Source organism: Pseudophryne corroboree, chromosome 7, assembly GCF_028390025.1.
Source record: "Pseudophryne corroboree isolate aPseCor3 chromosome 7, aPseCor3.hap2, whole genome shotgun sequence".
NCBI lineage: Eukaryota > Metazoa > Chordata > Amphibia > Anura > Myobatrachidae > Pseudophryne > Pseudophryne corroboree.
The window spans coordinates 39,479,551-39,498,761 of NC_086450.1; the positions used below are offsets into that span (position 1 = coordinate 39,479,551).

The window sequence follows — 19,211 nt, forward strand, 5'->3', positions numbered from 1 at the left end:
ATTGTTGTGAGCCATCTTTTAGAGGCTACTTCGTTTTGTTATCATACTGTTAACTGGGTTCAGATCACAAGTTGTACGGTGTGATTGGTGTGGCTGGTATGAGTCTTACCCGGGATTCAAGATCCTTCCTTATTGTGTACGCTCGTCCGGGCACAGTACCTAACTGAAGCCTGGAGGAGGGTCATAGGGGGAGGAGCCAGTACACACCATGTGACCTAAAGAGTTTTTTAGATGTGCCCTGTCTCCTGCGGAGCCCGCTATTCCCCATGGTCCTGACGGAGTCCCCAGCATCCACTACGGACTACGAGAAATAGATTTATCGGTAAGTAAAATCTTATTTTTACCATCATGTGACATAATCAGAGATCTGTGAACCAGAGTCTGATACCCGTTTTACATCCTTCGGTAACGATTTATAGAAGATGATGAAAAATGTTGCATCTGTAACGTACTTAACTTGATTTAAAAAATAAATAAATAAAATATTATTTTACGTGGTTCATACTCCGTAACACAGTATTGGTCATTGTTCTATAAAGAAATCCACCACAAATGCTCCTAACAGTGCTGTCATGAGCTGGCTGGAAAGGAACATTGCACAGGAGTTCTATTAATAGGTGCTTCACATTGTGAGTTAGATTAGAGTTCCTGGCAGTTCTCTCGTTGTACTAAATTCATCTCTAGACTTCAGCAAGTCTTTACAATATAATTTTACAGGTGGAAGAGAATACTTTAAGAAAGCAGCTTAGTTACTACTCTGATTTGAGAGAGAGAATATTTTTTATACTTTTAACACAAATGTCTAACCATCTAAGGAGGACCTGTGTCAAACCGGAGAGAGATGAAGTTGCCCATAACAAACAATTGACTTCTAGATACCATTTATAAAAGGGTAGTTATCAGCTGATTAGTTTCTATGGCCAACTTTTCAACTTTATCTCCTTCTAAGGTTTGATACATTTCACCCTAAAGCAGTCTTTACCAAACTTTTCTGAATCACTGCGCCCTAGGGTATCAGATTTTCGCAGAACCCCTAGGCCAAAGCTTTCTTATTGAGAAATGTAAAAAATAGATTTAAGTAAATTGTCCTTGGGTTCAGGTATGTGTTGAGTGACCAGATTCACATTGTCCACATAGATGTTGCCTATTACATTCACCATAAATCATTTGAATTGATCCTGGACCACCAACCCGAGGCACCCCAGGGTTCCACGGCACACCGTTTGAGAACAACTGTCCTAAAGCAATTTAATCTGTCCATTACCTGCTGAATGTGGTTGCACCCATGGTTGTAATACTAGTGTGAATTCACTAAGGTGTAGATGTATCAAAGTTTCAAAAGCTCATGTGTGGTAGTGGCAGAAGTGGAGGAAAAATGTATGCTAAGATGATACCTTCATGGCATCAACAAGGCTACGGCCATGACTGTCTGTGAATCCGGGGTTCTTGCCTCATGTAGGTCTAGCTTTTATACCGGTACGGAAGCCATGAGATCTACTTCCAGCTGACCCCAATGAACTTCCAACTGACCCCAATGACCCATCAATAGCTGAACGCCTCCTGATGGAGGAACCATTCACTTTTTTTGATGACTTGTCAACCAAAAATTGGTTAGTTAAGAATGTCGCTCACAATCCCATCATCGGCATCCCAAAAGTCAAAATCTCAATGGATCCCACAGCCTAACCCTAGCCCTCCTCCTAGTGCTTACACCCAGGAATCTGCTGTCCGTATTATGTGGGGGTCCTGACTGCATCCCCCAGAAACTAATGCTTTCCACCTGTAGTGGGATCATAACATCTAATCCCGATCCAAAATGGATAGACCATGTATTGGGTATTGCTCCTAGAGTATTTTTGGAATAAGATGGAACTTTCAGAGGACTTGGCACTGTGTAAATTACAGCCTATCCCAAATAATGCAGAGCAGCCTCACAATATGACCAAGTAAAGGTGATGGCTCTGGCAACTCCCGATTGACGGAGGGGGAGGCCGACACAGACCAACAGACTGAGAAACAAGAGAGGGTACGCAAAGAAGTATGCAAAATGGTAGTTTTACTTACCGCGAATGGCTGACAGGCCACCTTGGCGCTATTGCTGGGACTGTACGCATCAGTACTTTAAACCAAGCTGGTTCCGCCACATGAGATGAATCCCCTTCAGCCAACCGTGGCTCTGTGTCCTCAGGATTACAAGCCCCACAGAGGCCATCTGTTCTGAACAGCCTTGCAGCATTTTGGCCTGACCTTTCCAGCAGGAGTAATGCAGAATAGTTTTGCCTGTAGGTGCCCCCTGTCTCTCCCATAGTGTGAGGTGGAAAATGGAGATCCAACAGCTGCAGACATGATCAATCTGAGAAGGACCCGCTTATAAACTTAATTATTATTTAGCCCAGTAGCAGAAATAATGAAAGCATCAGGATGATACAGCAACTAAAATCACTCTGATAATTACTAAAATCAGTGCATAATATAATAACAGGCAATTTGCATCAGAAAGGTAGGTGTGTGTGTCTGTGCTCCTAAATGGAACTACAATTGATTTGCTCCATTTTGCGCCCCCTAGTGGTAACTGCAGGTGAAAACAATAGCATCAACAGTACAGTACAGTAGAAACGAATAAATATCTAGGATGCGTTGCATGGTAAACATATATTTAGAAAGACGGCTTTTCCAGGTATGTGTGTTGTATGATTGGTGGGTTTTGTAGGTGTTGATCTCTATTTGTGTGATAGATGCAGTATTAAGGGTTTCTTTGTCTTTAGTTCTGTAACTTATCAACCCTGAAATGTTGTTCTCCTTAGGAGGTTACCGCAAGCAGTCGTCACTATGTGGACAGACTTTTTGATCCTGATCCCCAGAAAGTGCTTCAAGGAGTTGTGTAAGTAAATATTAAGAGAATGAAAATCTGCCAGTATTTGTTAGTATTCAAATTTGTGTTTCTCTAACGTCCTAAGTGGATGCTGGGGACTCCGTAAGGACCATGGGGAATAGCGGCTCCGCAGGAGACTGGGCACATCTAAAGAAAGCTTTAGGACTAACTGGTGTGCACTGGCTCCTCCCCCTATGACCCTCCTCCAAGCCTCAGTTAGATTTCTGTGCCCGACGAGAAGGGTGCACACTAGGGGCTCTCCTGAGCTTCTTAGTGAAAGTTTTAGTTTAGGTTTGTTATTTTCAGTGAGACCTGCTGGCAACAGGCTCACTGCATCGAGGGACTAAGGGGAGAAGAAGCGAACTCACCTGCGTGCAGAGTGGATTGGGCTTCTTGGCTACTGGACATTAGCTCCAGAGGGACGATCACAGGTTCAGCCTGGATGGGTCCCGGAGCCGCGCCGCCGGCCCCCTTACAGAGCCAGAAGAGCGAAGAGGTCCGGAAAAATTGGCGGCAGAAGACGTTCCTGTCTTCAATAAGGTAGCGCACAGCACTGCAGCTGTGCGCCATTGCTCTCAGCACACTTCATACTCCGGTCACTGAGGGTGCAGGGCGCTGGGGGGGGCGCCCTGAGACGCAATAAAACACGATAAAAATACCTTACATGGCAAAAAATGCATCACATATAGCTCCTGGGCTATATGGATGCATTTAACCCCTGCCAGAATATACAGAAAAACGGGTGATAGGCTCCGCCCCCTTTTCGGCGGCCTTATCTCCTCAGCACACTGGCGCCATTTTCCCTCACAGCTCAGTTGGAGGGAAGCTCCCTGGCTCTTCCCTGCACTACAGAAAGGGTTAAAAAAAGAGAGGGGGGCACTAATTAGGCGCAGTATTAAAACATACAGCAGCTATAAGGGGAAAAACACTTATATAAGGTTATCCCTGTATATATATATATATAGCGCTCTGGTGTGTGCTGCCATACTCTCCCTCTGTCTCCCCAAAGGGCTAGTGGGGTCCTGTCCTCTATCAGAGCATTCCCTGTGTGTGTGCTGTGTGTCGGTACGTTTGTGTCGACATGTATGAGGAGAAAAATGATGTGGAGACGGAGCAGAGTGTCTGTAACAGTGATGTCACCACCTAGGGGGTCGACACCTGAGTGGATGTACTGTTGAAAATTACGTGACAGTGTCAGCTCTGTATAAAAAAAACAGTGGTTGACATGAGACAGCCGGCTACTCAGCTTGTGCCTGTCCAGACGTCTCATAGGCCGTCAGGGGCTCTAAAGCGCCCGTTACCTCAGATGGCAGATACAGACGCCGACACGGATACTGACTCCTGTGTCGACGGTGAAGAGACAACCGTGATTTCCAGTAGGGCCACACGTTACATGATTGAGACAATGGAAAATGTTTTATACATTTCTGATAATACGAGTACCACCAAAAAGGGGTATTATTTTTCGGTGAGGGAAAAACTACCTGTAGTTTTCCTGAATCTGAAAAATAAAATGAGGTGTGTGATGATACGTGGGTTTCCCCCCGATAACAATTGATAATTTCTTAAAAAGTATTGGCTGTATACCCTTTCCCGCCAGAGGTTAGGGTGCGTTGGGAAACACCCCCTAGGGGGGATAAGGCGCTCACACGCTTGTAAGAACAAGGGCTCTACCTTCTCATGAGATGGCCGCCCTTAAGGATCCTGCTGATAGAAAGCAGGAGGGTATCCAAAAATGTATTCACACACATACTGGTGTTATACTGCGACCAGCAATCGCCTCAGCCTGGAGGTGCAGTGCTGGGTTGGCATGGTCGGATTCCCTGACTGGAAATATTGATATCCTAGATAAGGATAGTATATTATTGCCTATAGAGCATTTAAAAGATACATTTCTATATATGCATGATGCACAGCGGAATATTTGCCGACTGGCATCAAGTATAAGTGCGTTGTCCAATTCTACCAGTAAAATGGTCAGGTGATGCGGATTCCAAACGGCATTTGGAAGTATTGCCTTTAAAAGGGGACATTTGGGGTCGGTCTTTTAGACCTGGTGGCCACGGCAACAACTGGGAAATCCACGTTTGTACCCCAGGTCGCCTCTCAAAATAAGACGCCGTATTATCAGGCGCAGTCCTTTGTTGGCAAGCGGACAAAAGGTTCCTCTTTTCTGCTCGTGACAGAGGGAGAGGAAAAAGGCTGAAGAGATTACCCAGTTCCCAGGAACAGAAATCCTTTCCCTCCTCTGCAAAAGCCCTCAGTATGACGCTAGGGCCTTACAAACTCAGGCACGGTGGGGGCCCGTTCTCAGTGAATTTCAGTGCGCAGTGGGCTCACTCGCAAGTAGACCCCTGGATCCTTCAGGTAATATCTCAAGGGTACATATTGAAATTCGAGACGTCTCCCCCTCGCCGTTTCCAAAAGTCGGCTTTACCGACGTCTCCCTCTGACAGGGAGGCAGTTTTGGAAGCCATTCACCCAGCAGGTGATAATCAAGGTACCCCTCCTGCAACAGGGAACGGGGTATTATTCCACACTATTGTGGTATCGAAGCCAGACGGCCCGGTGAAACCGATTCTAAATCTAAAATCTTTGAACACTTACATACAGAGGTTCAAATTCAAGATTGAGTCACTCAGAGCAGTGATTGCGAACCTGGAGGAAGGGGACTACATGATGTCTTGGGACATCAAGGATGCTTACCTTCATGTCAAAGTTTACCCTTCTCACCAAGGGTAATTCAGGTTATGGTACAGAACTGTCACTATCAGTTCAGACGCTGCCGTAGGGATGGTCCACGGCACCCCGGGTCTTTACCAAGGTAATGGCCGAAATGATATCCCTTCGAAGGAAGGGAATTTTAGTTATCCCTTACTTGGACGATTCCCTGATAAGGGTAAGATCCAGGGAACAGTTGGAAGTCGGTGTAGCACTATCTCAGGTAGTGTTGCGGCAGCACGATTGGATTCTCAATATTCCAAAATCGCAGCTGGTTCTGACGACTTGTCTTCTGTTTCCTAGGGATGTTCCTGGACACAGTCCAGAAAAAAGGTGTTTCTCCCGGAAGAGAAAACCAGGGAGTTATCCGAGCTAGTCAGGAACCTCCTAAAACCGAACCAAGTCTCAGTGCATCAATGCACAAGGGTTCTGGGTAAAAATGGTGGCTTCCTACGAAGCAATCCCATTCGTTAGATTCCACGCAAGAACTTTCCAGTGGAACCTACTGGACAAATGGTCCGGGTCGCATTTTCAGATGCATCAGCGGATAACCCTGTCACCAAGGAGGGCCGCAGATTCGGCATTCAGGACTGGGTCCTGGTGACCACGGATGCCAGCCTGCGAGGCTGGGGAGCAGTCACACAGGGAAGGAATATCCAGGGCTTAGGGTCAAGCCTGGATACATCACTTCACATAAATATCCTGAAGCTAAGGGCCATTTACAATGCTCTAAGCTTAGCAAAACCTCTGCTTCAAGGTCAGCCGGTGTTGATCCAGTCGGACAACATCATGGCAGTCACCCACGTAAACAGACAGGGTGGCACAAGAAGCAGGAGGGCAATGGCAGAAGCTGTAGGGATTCTTCGCTGGGCAGAAAATCATGTGATCGCACTGTCAACAGTATTCATTCCGGGAGTGGACAACTGGGAAGCAGACTTCCTCAGCACGACCTCCACCCGGGAGAGTGGGGACTTCACCCAGAAGTCGTCCACATGATTAAAAAACTCGACAGGTATTGCGTCAGGTCAAGAGACCCTCAGGCAATAGTTGTAGACGCTCTGGTAACACCGTGGGTGTACCGGTCAGTGTATGTGTTCCCTCCTCTGCCTCTCATACCCAAGGTACTGAGATTGATAAGATGGAGAGGAGTAAGCACTATATTCGTGGCTCCGGATTGGCCAAGAAGGACTTGGTAACCGGAACTTCAAGTGATGCTCACGGAGGATCCGTGGCCTCTACCTCTAAGAAGGGACCTGCTCCAGCAAGGACCCTGTCTGTTCCAAGACTTACCGCGGCTGCGTTTGACGGCATGGCGGTTGAACGCCGGATCCTGAAGGAAAAAAGGCTTTCCGGATGAAGTCATCCCTATCCTGATCAAAGCCAGGAAGGATGTAACCGCAAAAACATTATCACCGCAATTGGCGAAAATATGTTGCGTGGTGCGAGGCCAGTAAGGCCCGACGGAGGAAATTCAACTGGGTCGATTCCTACATTTCCTGCAAACAGGAGTGTCTATGGGCCTGAAATTGGGGTCCATTAAGGTTCAAATTTGCGGCCCTGTCAATATTCTTCCAAAAAGAACTAGCTTCAGTCCCTGAAGTTCAGACGTTTGTAAAAGGGGTACTGCATATACAGCCTCCTTTTGTGCCTCCAGTGGCACTTTGGGATCTCAATGTAGTTTTGGGTTCCAAAAGTCACATTGGTTTGAACCACTTAAATCTGTGGAGTTAAAATATCTCACATGGAAAGTGGTCATGCTGTTGGCCCTGGCCTGGGCCAGGCGCGTGTCAGAATTGGCGGCTTTATCCTGAAAAAGCCCTTATCTGATTTTCCATTCGGACAGGGCGGAATTGAGGACTCGTCCTCAGTTTCTCCCCAAGGTGGTTTCAGCGTCTCACCTGAACCAACCTATTGGTGGTGCCTGCGGCTACTAGGGACTTGGAGGCCTCCAAGTTGCTAGACGTTGTCAGTGCCCTGAAAATATATGTTTCCAGGACGGCTGGAGTCAGGAAATCTGACTCGCTGTTTATCCTGTGTGCACCCAACAAGCTGGGTGCTCCTGCTTCTAAGCAGACTATTGCTCGTTGGATTTGTAGTACAATTCAGCTTGCACATTCTGTGGCAGGCCTGCCACAACCAAAAATCTGTAAATGCCCACTCCACAAGGAAGGTGGGCTCATCTTGGGCGGCTGCCCGAGGGGTCTCGGCTTTACAACTTTGCCGAGCAGCTACTTGGTCAGGAGCAAATACGTTTGTAAAATTCTACAAAATTAATATCCTGGCTGAGGAGGACCTGGAGTTCTCTCATTCGGTGCTGCAGAGTCATCCGCACTCTCCCGCCCGTTTGGGAGCTTTGGTATAATCCCCATGGTCCTTACGGAGTCCCCAGCATCCACTTAGGACGTTAGAGAAAATAAGAATTTACTTACCGATAATTCTATTTCTCATAGTCCGTAGTGGATGCTGGGCGCCCATCCCAAGTGCGGATTGTCTGCAATACTTGTACATAGTTATTGTTACAAAAATCGGGTTATTATTGTTGTGAGCCATCTTTCAGAGGCTCCTCTGTTATCATACTGTTAACTGGGTTCAGATCACAGGTTATACGGTGTGATTGGTGTGGCTGGTATGAGTCTTACCCGGGATTCAAAATCCTTCCTTATTGTGTACGCGCGTCCGGGCACAGTATCCTAACTGAGGCTTGGAGGAGGGTCATAGGGGGAGGAGCCAGTGCACACCAGTTAGTCCTAAAGCTTTCTTTAGATGTGCCCAGTCTCCTGCGGAGCCGCTATTCCCCATGGTCCTTACGGAGTCCCCAGCATCCACTACGGACTATGAGAAATAGAATTATCGGTAAGTAAATTCTTATTTTTTGTGCCTAGTTCAGACCTGATCGTAGCAGCACATTTGTTAGCAGGTGGGCAAAACCATATGCACTGCAGGTGGGGCAGATATAACATGTGCAGAGAGAGTTAGATTTGGGTGTGGTGTGTTCAAACTGAAATCTAAATTGCAGTGTAAAAATAAAGCAGCCAGTATTTACCCTGCACAGAAACAATATAACCCACCCAAATCTAACTCTCTCTGCACATGTTACATCTACCCCACCTGCAGTGCACATGGTTATGCCCAACTGCTAACAAATTTGCTGCTACGATCAGGTCTGAATTAGGCCCTTTTTTTGTTGTTGTGTTTTTTTTATCTGCGTTAGGTGATGCACTCCTATTAATTTCTTCCTGAACCCATTAGCTGTTTTTCCTTATCCCTTGTCTTATCATTATTTTTCTCTGACGTCCTAAGTGGATGCTGGGGACTCCGTCAGGACCATGGGGAATAGCGGCTCCGCAGGAGACAGGGCACAAAATTAAAAGTTTGACCACTAGGTGGTGTGCACTGGCTCCTCCCCCTATGACCCTCCTCCAAGCCTCAGTTAGGTTTTTGTGCCCGGCCGAGAAGGGTGCAATCTAGGTGGCTCTCCTAAAGAGCTGCTTAGAATAAAAGTTTGTTAGGTTTTTTATTTTCAGTGAGTCCTGCTGGCAACAGGCTCACTGCAACGCGGGACTAAGGGGAGAAGAAGCGAACTCACCTGCGTGCAGGATGGATTGGCTTCTTAGGCTACTGGACACTAGCTCCAGAGGGACGATCACAGGTACAGCCTGGATGGGTCACCGGAGCCGCGCCGCCGGCCCCCTTACAGATGCTGAAGAGAGAAGAGGTCCAGAAATCGGCGGCTGAAGACTTCCCAGTCTTCTTAAGGTAGCGCACAGCACTGCAGCTGTGCGCCATTGCTCTCAGCACACTTCACACCGCGGTCACTGAGGGTGCAGGGCGCTGGGGGGGGGGGGGCGCCCTGGGCAGCAATGTAATTACCATTACTGGCTAAAAATACATCACATATAGCCCCTGGGCTATATGGATGTATTTAACCCCTGCCAGGATTACAGAAAAAAACGGGAGAAGAGCCCGCCGTGAAGGGGGCGGGGCCTATCTCCTCAGCACACAGCGCCATTTTTCCCACACAGATCCGCTGGTGGGAAGGCTCCCAGGCTCTCCCCTGCACTGCACTACAGAAACAGGGTTAAAACAGAGAGGGGGGGCATTTTTTGGCGATATTATTATATATTAAGCTGCTATAAAGGAAAACACTTACTATAAGGTGGTCCCTGTATAATTATAGCGCTTTGGTGTGTGCTGGCAAACTCTCCCTCTGTCTCCCCAAAGGGCTAGTGGGGTCCTGTCCTCTATCAGAGCATTCCCTGTGTGTGTGCTGTGTGTCGGTACGTGTGTGTCGACAGGTATTAGGACGATGTTGGTGTGGAGGCGGAGCAATTGCCTGTAATGGGATATCACCCCCTAGGGAGTCGACACCGGAATGGATGGCTTTATTTATGGAATTACGTGATAGTGTCAACACGCTACAAGGTCGGTTGACGATATGAGACGGCCGGCAAACCAATTAGTACCTGTCCAGGCGTCTCAAACACCGTCAGGGGCTTTAAAACGCCCTTTACCTCAGTCGGTCGACAGACACGGACACTGACTCCAGTGTCGACGGTGAAGAAACAAACGTATTTTCCAGTAGGGCCACACGTTACATAATCACGGCAATGAAGGAGGCGTTACATATTTCTGATACTACAAGTACCACAAAAATGGGTATTATGTGGGGTGTGAAAAAACTACCTGTAGTTTTTCCTGAAATCAGATGAATTGATTGAAGTGTGTGATGAAGCGTGGGTTACCCCCGATAGGAAGTTGCTAATTTCAGAGAAGTTATTGGCATTATACCCTTTCCCGCCAGAGGTTAGGGCGCGCTGGGAAACACCCTCTAGGGTAGATAAGGCGCTCACACGCTTATCAAAACAAGTGGCGTTACCGTCTCCTGATACGGCCGCCCTCAAAATCCAGCTGATAGGAGGCTGGAAAATACTCTAAAAAGTATATACACACATACTGATGTTATACTGCGACCAGCAATCGCCCCAGCATGGATGTGCAGTGCTGGGGGGTTTGGTCGGAATCTCTGACTGGAAATATATATACCCTGAATAGCGACAATATTTTATTGACTATAGAGCATTTAAAGGATGCATTTTCTTTATATGCGAGATGCACAGAGGGATATTTGCACTCTGGCATCAAGGGTAAGTGCGCTGTCCATTTCTGCCAGAAGAAGTTTTATGGACGCGACAGTGGTCAGGTGATGCGGATTCCAAGCGGCATATGGAAGTTTGCCGTATAAAGGGGAGGAATTATTTGGGGTCGGTCTATCGGACTTAGTGGCCACGGCAACAGCCGGAAAATCCACCTTTTTTACCTCGGGTCACCTCCCAACAGAAAAAGACACCGTCTTTTCAGCCTCAGTCCTTTCGTTCTCATAAGAACAAGCGGGCAAAAGGCCATTCATATCTGCCCGAGGCAAAGGAAAGGGTAAGAGACTGCAGCAAGCAGCTCCTTCCCAGGAGCAGAAGCACTCCCCCGCTTCTGAAAAGTCCTCAGCATGTCGCTGGGGTCTTACAAGCGGACTCAGGTCCGGTGGGGGGGTCGTCTCAAGAATTTCATCGCGCAGTGGGCTCACTCGCAAGTCGACCCCTGGATCCTGCAGGTAGTATCACAGGGGTACAGATTGGAATTCGAGACGTCTCTTCCTCGCAGATTCCTGAAGCCTGCTTTACCAACATCTCCCTCCGACAGGGAGACGGTGTTGGAAGCTATTCACAAGCTGTATTCCCAGCAAGTAATAGTCAAGGTACCCCTAATACAACAAGGAAAGGGGTATTATTCCACGCTGTTTGTGGTACCGAAGCCGGACGGCTCGGTGAGACCTATTCTAAGTCTGAAATCTTTTGAACACTTACATACAAAGGTTCAAGTTCAAGATGAAATCACTCAGAGCAGTGATAGCGAATCTGGAAGAAGGGGACTTTATGGTGTCCTTGGACATCAAGGATGCTTACCTCCATGTCCCAATTTGCCCTTCAAACAAGGGTACCTCAGGTTCGTGGTACAAAACTGTCACTATCAGTTTCAGACGTTGCCGTTTGGATTGTCCACGGCACCCCGGGTCTTTACCAAGGTAATGGCCGAAATGATGATTCTTCTTCGAAGAAAAGGCGTATTAATTATCCCTTACTTGGACGATCTCCTGATAAGGGCAAGATCCAGAGAACAGTTAGAGGCCGGTGTAGCACTAACCCAAGTAGTGCTGCAACAGCACGGGTGGATTCTAAATTTTCCAAAATCCCAGCTGAGCCCGACGACACGTCTGCTGTTCCTAGGGATGATTCTGGACACAGTTCAGAAAAAGGTTTTTCTCCCGGAGGAGAAAGCCAGGGAGTTATCCGAGCTAGTCAGGAACCTCCTAAAACCAGGAAAAGTGTCAGTGCATCAATGCACAAGAGTCCTGGGTAAATGATGGCTTCTTACGAAGCGATTCCATTCTGCAGATTCCACGCAAGAACCTTTCAGTGGAATCTGCTGGACGAATGGTCCGGATCGCATCTTCAGATGCATCAGCGGATAGCCCCGTCTCCAAGGACAAGGGGTCTCTTCTGTGGTGGTTGCAGAGTGCTCACCTTTTTGGAGGGCCGCAGATTCGGCATTCAGGACTGGGTCCTGGTGACCACGAATGCCAGCCTGAGAGGCTGGGGAGCAGTCACACAGGGAAGATATTTCCAGGGAGTGTGGTCAAGCCTGGAGACTTCACTTCACATAAATATTCTGGAACTAAGGGCAATTTACAATGCTCTAAGCCTGGCAAGACCTCTGCTTCAGGGTCAGCCGGTGTTGAACCAGTAGGGCAACACCACGGCAGTCGCCCACGTAAACAGACAGGGCGACACAAGAAGCAGGAGGGCAATGGCAGAAGCTGCAAGGATTTTTCACTGGGCAGAAAATCATGTGATAGCACTGTCAGCAGTGTTCATTCCGGGAGTGGACAACTGGGAAGCAGACTTCCTCAGCAGACACGATCACCACCCGGGAGAGTGGGGACTTCATCCAGAAGTCTTCCACATGATTGTGAACCGTTGGGAAAAACCAAAGGTGGACAGGATGGCGTCCCGCCTCAACAAAAAACTGGATAGGTATTGCGCCAGGTCAAGAGACCCTCAGGCAATAGCTGTGGACGCGTTGGTAACACCATGGGTGTACCAGTCAATGTATGTGTTCCCCCCTCTGCCTCTCATACCCAAGGTACTGAGAATTATAAGGCGAAGGGGAGTAAGAACGATACTCGTGGTTCCGGATTTGCCCAGAAAGACTTGGTACCCGGAACTTCAAGAGATGCGCACGGAGGATCCGTGCACTCTACCTCTAGACTTACCGCGGCTGCGTTTGACGGCATGGCGGTTGAACGCCGGATCCTGAAGGAGAGGGCTCCGACGGAGGAATTTCAACTGGGTCGATTCCTACATTTCCTGCAAACAGGATTGTCTATGGGCCTCAAATTGGGGTCCATTAAGGTTCAAATTTCGGCCCTGTCGATTTTCTTCCAGAAAGAAATGGCTTCAGTTCCTGAAGTCCAAGCTTTTGTCAAAGGAGTACTACATATACAGCCCCGGTTGTGCCTCCAGTGGCACCGTGGGATCTCAATGTAGTTTTGGGATTCCTCAAATCCCATTGGTTGAGCCACTCAAATCGGTGGATTTGAAATATCTTACATGGAAAGTGACCATGCTACTAGCCCTGGCTTCGGCCAGGAGAGTGTCAGAATTGGCGGCCTTTTCGTACAAAAGCCATATCTGATTTTCCATTGGGACAGGGCAGAACTGCGGACGCGTCCTCAGTTTCTCCCTAAGGTGGTATCAGCGTTTCACCTGAACCAACCTATTGTAGTGCCTGCGGCTTCTAGCGACTTGGAGGACTCCAAGTTGTTCGACGTTGTCAGAGCCTTAAAAAAAAAAAAAAAAAAAAATATATATATATATATTTCAAGGACGGCTGGAGTCAGAAAGTCTGACTCGCTGTTTATAATGTATGCACCCAACAAGCTGGGTGTTCCTGCGTCTAAGCAGACGATTGCTCGTTGGATTTGTAGCACAATTCAACTTGCGCATTCTGTGGCAGGGCCTGCCACAGCCAAAATCTGTAAATGCCCACTCCACAAGGAAGGTGGGCTCACCTTGGGCGGCTGCCCGAGGGGTCTCGGCATTACAACGCTGCCGAGCAGTTACGTGGTCAGGGGAGAACACGTTTGTAAAATTCTACAAATTTGATACCCTGGCTAAGGAGGACCTGGAGTTCTCTCATTCGGTGCTGCAGAGTCATCCGCACTCTCCCGCCCGTTTGGGAGCTTTGGTATAATCCCCATGGTCCTGACGGAGTCCCCAGCATCCACTTAGGACGTCAGAGAAAATAAGAATTTACTTACCGATAATTCTATTTCTCGTAGTCCGTAGTGGATGCTGGGCGCCCATCCCAAGTGCGGATTGTCTGCAATACTTGTACATAGTTATTGTTACAAAAATCGGGTTATTATTGTTGTGAGCCATCTTTTCAGAGGCTCCTCTGTTATCATGCTGTTAACTGGGTTCAGATCTCAAGTTGTACAGTGTGATTGGTGTGGCTGGTATGAGTCTTACCCGGGATTCAAAATCCTTCCTTATTGTGTACGCTCGTCCGGGCACAGTATCCTAACTGAGGCTTGGAGGAGGGTCATAGGGGGAGGAGCCAGTGCACACCACCTAGTGGTCAAACTTTTAATTTTGTGCCCTGTCTCCTGCGGAGCCGCTATTCCCCATGGTCCTGACGGAGTCCCCAGCATCCACTACGGACTGCGAGAAATAGAATTATCGGTAAGTAAATTCTTATTTTAGAAACCCTGTAGCTGGCCTTCCCATGCAGGGCCGGTTGTCATACCTGACAATGGAGTGATTCATTGTGTAACTAGCTGGTCCTCCGTGATGGCTCATGCAGGGGTATAAATCGCCACAGTAGTCAGCTGATTTTTCATAAGGGCCGATTACATCATCGACTGATCAGATGTTCTAGCTGTGCAACAAAATGCTGATCCCACCTGTTATATTGGGTTTAATATGAAATACCTACAATCAAAATCCACACGGTCAAAATACCGACAACAATTGACCGATTGTCAAAATACAGATACTTAAAATACACACGATCAAAATACCGACATTTAAAATGTTGACAGGCCAAAAAGTTGACATGTTTTTCTAATTTTGTTGTGTATGTCGACATAACACGTGGGCCGCCCGCCCCCCCCCCCCCCCCCCCTTTTTTTTTTTTTACCCCGTCGACATTTTAAATGTCTGGATTTTGACCTTGCCTGTGTTTGGATCATCGGGATTTTGATTGTAGGTAAACTGATTGCATCCCTGAAAATGTGTCTAATTACGGAGGCATATTGAAGCCGAAAGCTGCGGTCTGTCGAAAAGACGTCAGTTTTCGACTCTTTTAGATTGGAAGGTTTTGCCCCCTTTTCGACCATCTCAGTTCGACTTTAAAAAAGTGGAAGTGAGATGTGGGAGCAGAGACGGGGAGAGCCGCGGGCCGACGGGGAGAGCAGCGCCGGGGGATGTCACAGCCGGCGCTCACAGCAGGGTCCACCCGGCTCCAGCAAGCGAGACCTCACTTGCTGGAGCCGGGTGGACGCTGCCGTGAGCAGCGGCTGTGATGTGAGGACGGGGAGAGCAGCGCTACAGCAGCGTCTATAGCCGCTGCTGTAGCGCTGCTCTCCCCGGCCGGCCCGTGACTCTCCCCTGTCTTAGCTCCCGCATCTCAATTCGACTTTTTTTAAAGTCGAATTGAGATAGCATTGAATAGCCCAGGTTGGATCCATTCCGACAAATGAATGTTGGAATGGATCCGACTTCAATTGAATATACCCCATAGAGTATACAAACATGAGGGTAATCTGAAACTAGTTTACTATGCCTAAATTGGCTTTTTTTTAAAGGCAATATTTAGGGAAAGTAATTGTTGGCCTTTTTATCATGCTCGGGCCCTGACGTTTACCGTTTATACCACGACGTACTTTCTAAATTGTGTTGCATAATTTCTCTTTCTTTTTGAATTAACAGAGATATGAAAAATGCAGTGATCGGAAACAACAAGCAAAAAGCCAACCTGATAGTTTTGGGTGCGGTGCCAAGGTACGTGCAGTGATTGTCAGCACCCGCCGTCTGGCCGTAAGCCAGGGGATACACAAGGGTCCTTTAATGAAACTTGGGCAGTTTTTAGGAGTGGTATGTGTAAGCTCCGGCTTAGTGCCTGAGCAAAAGGCTCATCGGGATGGAAATAGCTGCCCGTTGTCCATTATCCTGCATAGCTGAAGGCCAAGCTGCAGGGGTCGCTTCATATGCTGAATTGTGGTTTACAGGTCACATTACTGCACTTGTTTTGCAATGCAAGCTGACAAGTTCTACCTTGCCCTGACACTGGCGGGATTGTATGGCAGGGGTGCAGCTGGAGGGTGAGGGCAGGGAACATCACCTGGGTGATGGGGGGGAAGGGGAGCTGAAGTCTCAGTCCTTGTTTGGTTGGTATCCTGTATTTTAAAACCATGGAGTGATGGGCGGGGCAGACGGTGAGGCTCGTTCTCCGTGGGCGGGGTCAGTGCAGTGCTTGGAGTACGCTCCCTCATTCAGGTGATAGGTGATCCTGTAGCGGACACTGTGTTATCACTAGCTAAAGGGACCCGTATAGTGAGCGTGGAATAGGCGTTAATCACACAGCCAAGGAACCTGGTAATTGGGACGACGAGCGTTGCAGCTGCTCCTCTCCAGCGTCTGCTGCGTTTTATTGTCGCCTGGTCCATTACTTTGCGATAGGCATGGTGGATGCGGATAGTGGGCTGGAGCATGACGAGCCAGTAAGATGGGGCAGTGCTGCAGGGTTACGCAGGCTGTGAGGCGTAAATGGGGTATCACTGACCTGGTTTGGGAGTGTTGTGGACTCGGGGCTTCTTCCGATGACCGGGAAGAGGAACCGCCACTGGGTCGTAGTAGAGATGGCCGGATGTAGGTCTTCCTCATGCAGAACTAAGACGGCAGGCGGGAGGCCCAGAGGAATTCTTGTAGGTCTCCTGTAAGACAAGACTTGTAGAAATAATGAAGGCTGGGGTACTGAGATATTGGAGACACTGTGGTATTGAAGGCACTGAGGTACTGGGAGTACAGGGAGTGCTGGGAGACCCTTGGAGGCACGGAGGTGTTTGGAGGCACGGAGGTGCTTGGAGGCACGGAGGTGTTTGGAGACACCGAGGTGTTTGGAGGGACGAGGTGCTTGGAGGCACGAGGTGCTTGGAGACACGGAGGTAACTGGAGGCACGGAGGTGCTTTGAGGCGCGGAGGTGCTTGGAGGCACGGGGTGCTTGGAGGCACGAGGTGCTTGGAGGCACGGAGGTGCTTGGAGGCACGGAGGTGCTTGGAGGCACGGAGGTAACTGGAGGCACGGAGGTAACTGGAGGCACGGAGGTAACTGGAGGCACGGAGGTGCTTGAGGCGCGGAGGTGCTTGGAGGCACGAGGTGCTTGGAGGCACGAGGTGCTTGGAGGCACGGAGGTGCTTGGAGGCACGGAGGTGCTTGGAAGCACAGGTTGCTTGTAGGCACAGGATGCTTGGAAGCACAGGTTGCTTGTAGGCACAGGATGCTTGGAAGCACAGGATGCTTGCAGGGACAGGATGCTTGGAAGCACAGGATGCTTGCAGGGACAGGATGCTTGGAAGCACAGGATGCTTGCAGGGACAGGATGCTTGGAAGCACAGGATGCTTGCAGGGACAGGATGCTTGGAAGCACAGGATGCTTGCAGGGACAGGATGCTTGGAAGCACAGGATGCTTGCAGGGACGAGGGAGCTCTGGATCATAGCTTCCACAGGAGAAACGAAGATACTCAGGCATCGGATCTCTGCCTGGTATCTGATTTTAAATTCCCCGCCCTAGCCTGATTGGCGGAGCAGGCAGGTGACGTCAGACCTGCTCCGCCTCCTTGCCCTTGCTTGTGATGGCGGCGCCCTTGCTTCCGGGAAGCCGCCGGAGAGCAGCGCCGACCCGCCGCTGAAGCCGGAGACTGACAGGGGAAGAGAGGCGCCGGGCAGACCAGGCCACCCGCAGGGACAAGCGCGGTCGCCGCTGCCCGAGGTTCGTGACATGGGGTGGATAAGTTTCTGTGAGGACTGGGGTGGTGATGAGGTGGAGTGGCAGTGTGTGGAGTGATTGGGGGGGGGGGGGCTGAGCCTTTGTCCCGGGTGACGGCCTCCTTTCGCCCCTGCTGTATGTCCTATTCCAATCATTTATTTTTTGTCTCACACACTTACCAGGACAGTTACAACTGATTAACTGGAATACCAAATTCCTGTAGAATTCTTGTTCCAGCAGGATCTCTTACCAGGAGCCTGTGGAGATGTGTATCTTCTGATAGGACAAAGAGATAATAATTATTAATAATAAAAAAAAGAGGGTCCAGAAATAATTTCTAAACACATTGGCTACCTGTCCCCTTGGCTTAGCCTGTATCTGTTCTAACCCCAGTGGCCCTCCGAGACTGCTCCTTGTCACATGTGTTTTGTTATAGCTTGTAGCACCTGCCTGACGTGCCTGCTGATGTCTTGTTACAGACGCTGTGTCTTTCTTTGCTTTATATGTATATTTCTCTTTCATCCACTAGGGGACACTGGAGCATCCATTTACATTAGGGGTGTGAAGCTTGCAACCGGAGGTGTGGCACAGTCTAAAATTAGCATTGTGTGCACAGCCGGCTCCTCTCCCTTCACATCCCTCCTCCCTCAGTTTGGAAAATTGTGCCAAGGAGGTACAAGCACAAGAAGGGAGCTCTTGCTCCTTGAAGATTTATTTAATTATTTATTTAATTATTTATTTTTATTCATTTATTTTATTTCATTTATACTGGTCCAATCCCTCCTAACTAAAGGGAGGGTGCAGGCTTTCAAAGACAAAATGCCCGATCCCACCTAATGAAAGGGGGTGCAGGCTTTACAAAAGAAAAAAGGCTGCGTCCCCCTAATAAAAGGGGGACTAAGTTAAACATGGAGGGACAAGGATTCCTGCTAAAGGGATCTGCATCTCTCTGAAGACGCCAACTGTGAGTACAGGTTGTTAGAGGCTGCGTTTAACATAAACAGGGCAGTCATGAGGGCTAAAAATATTTTCTCTGACGTCCTAGTGGATGCTGGGTACTCCGTAAGGACCATGGGGAATAGACGGGCTCCGCAGGAGACTGGGCACTCTAAAGAAAGATTTAGGTCTACCTGGTGTGCACTGGCTCCTCCCCCTATGACCCTCCTCCAAGCCTCAGTTAGATTTCTGTGCCCGGCTGAGCTGGATGCACACTAGGGGCTCTCCTGAGCTCCTAGGAAGAAAGTATATGTTAGGTTTTTTATTTTCAGTGAGACCTGCTGGCAACAGGCTCACTGCACCGAGGGACTAAGGGGAGAAGAAGCGAACCTACCTAAGTGGTGGTAGCTTGGGCTTCTTAGACTACTGGACACCATTAGCTCCAGAGGGATCGAACACAGGACCCGACCTCGTCGTCCGTTCCCGGAGCCGCGCCGCCGTCCCCCTTACAGAGCCAGAAGCAAGAAGGTCCGGAAAATCGGCGGCTGAAGACTTCTGTCTTCTCCAAGGTAGCGCACAGC

At 48.8% G+C, this 19,211-nt stretch overlaps 1 protein-coding gene across 6 annotated transcripts in view; it reads left to right on the forward strand.

Annotated features, from left to right (window-relative positions):
- The window catches only part of ARMC8 (armadillo repeat containing 8), a 182,327-nt gene that overhangs the window by 36,630 nt on the left and 126,486 nt on the right, over positions 1–19,211 (forward strand). For all 6 annotated transcript variants that reach the window (XM_063933049.1, XM_063933050.1, XM_063933053.1 and 3 more), the window contains exons 2-3: positions 2,805–2,881; positions 15,637–15,708. In XM_063933049.1, the coding sequence (XP_063789119.1) occupies positions 2,805–2,881; positions 15,637–15,708 (149 nt within the window). The remainder of the gene's footprint in view (positions 1–2,804; positions 2,882–15,636; positions 15,709–19,211) is intronic.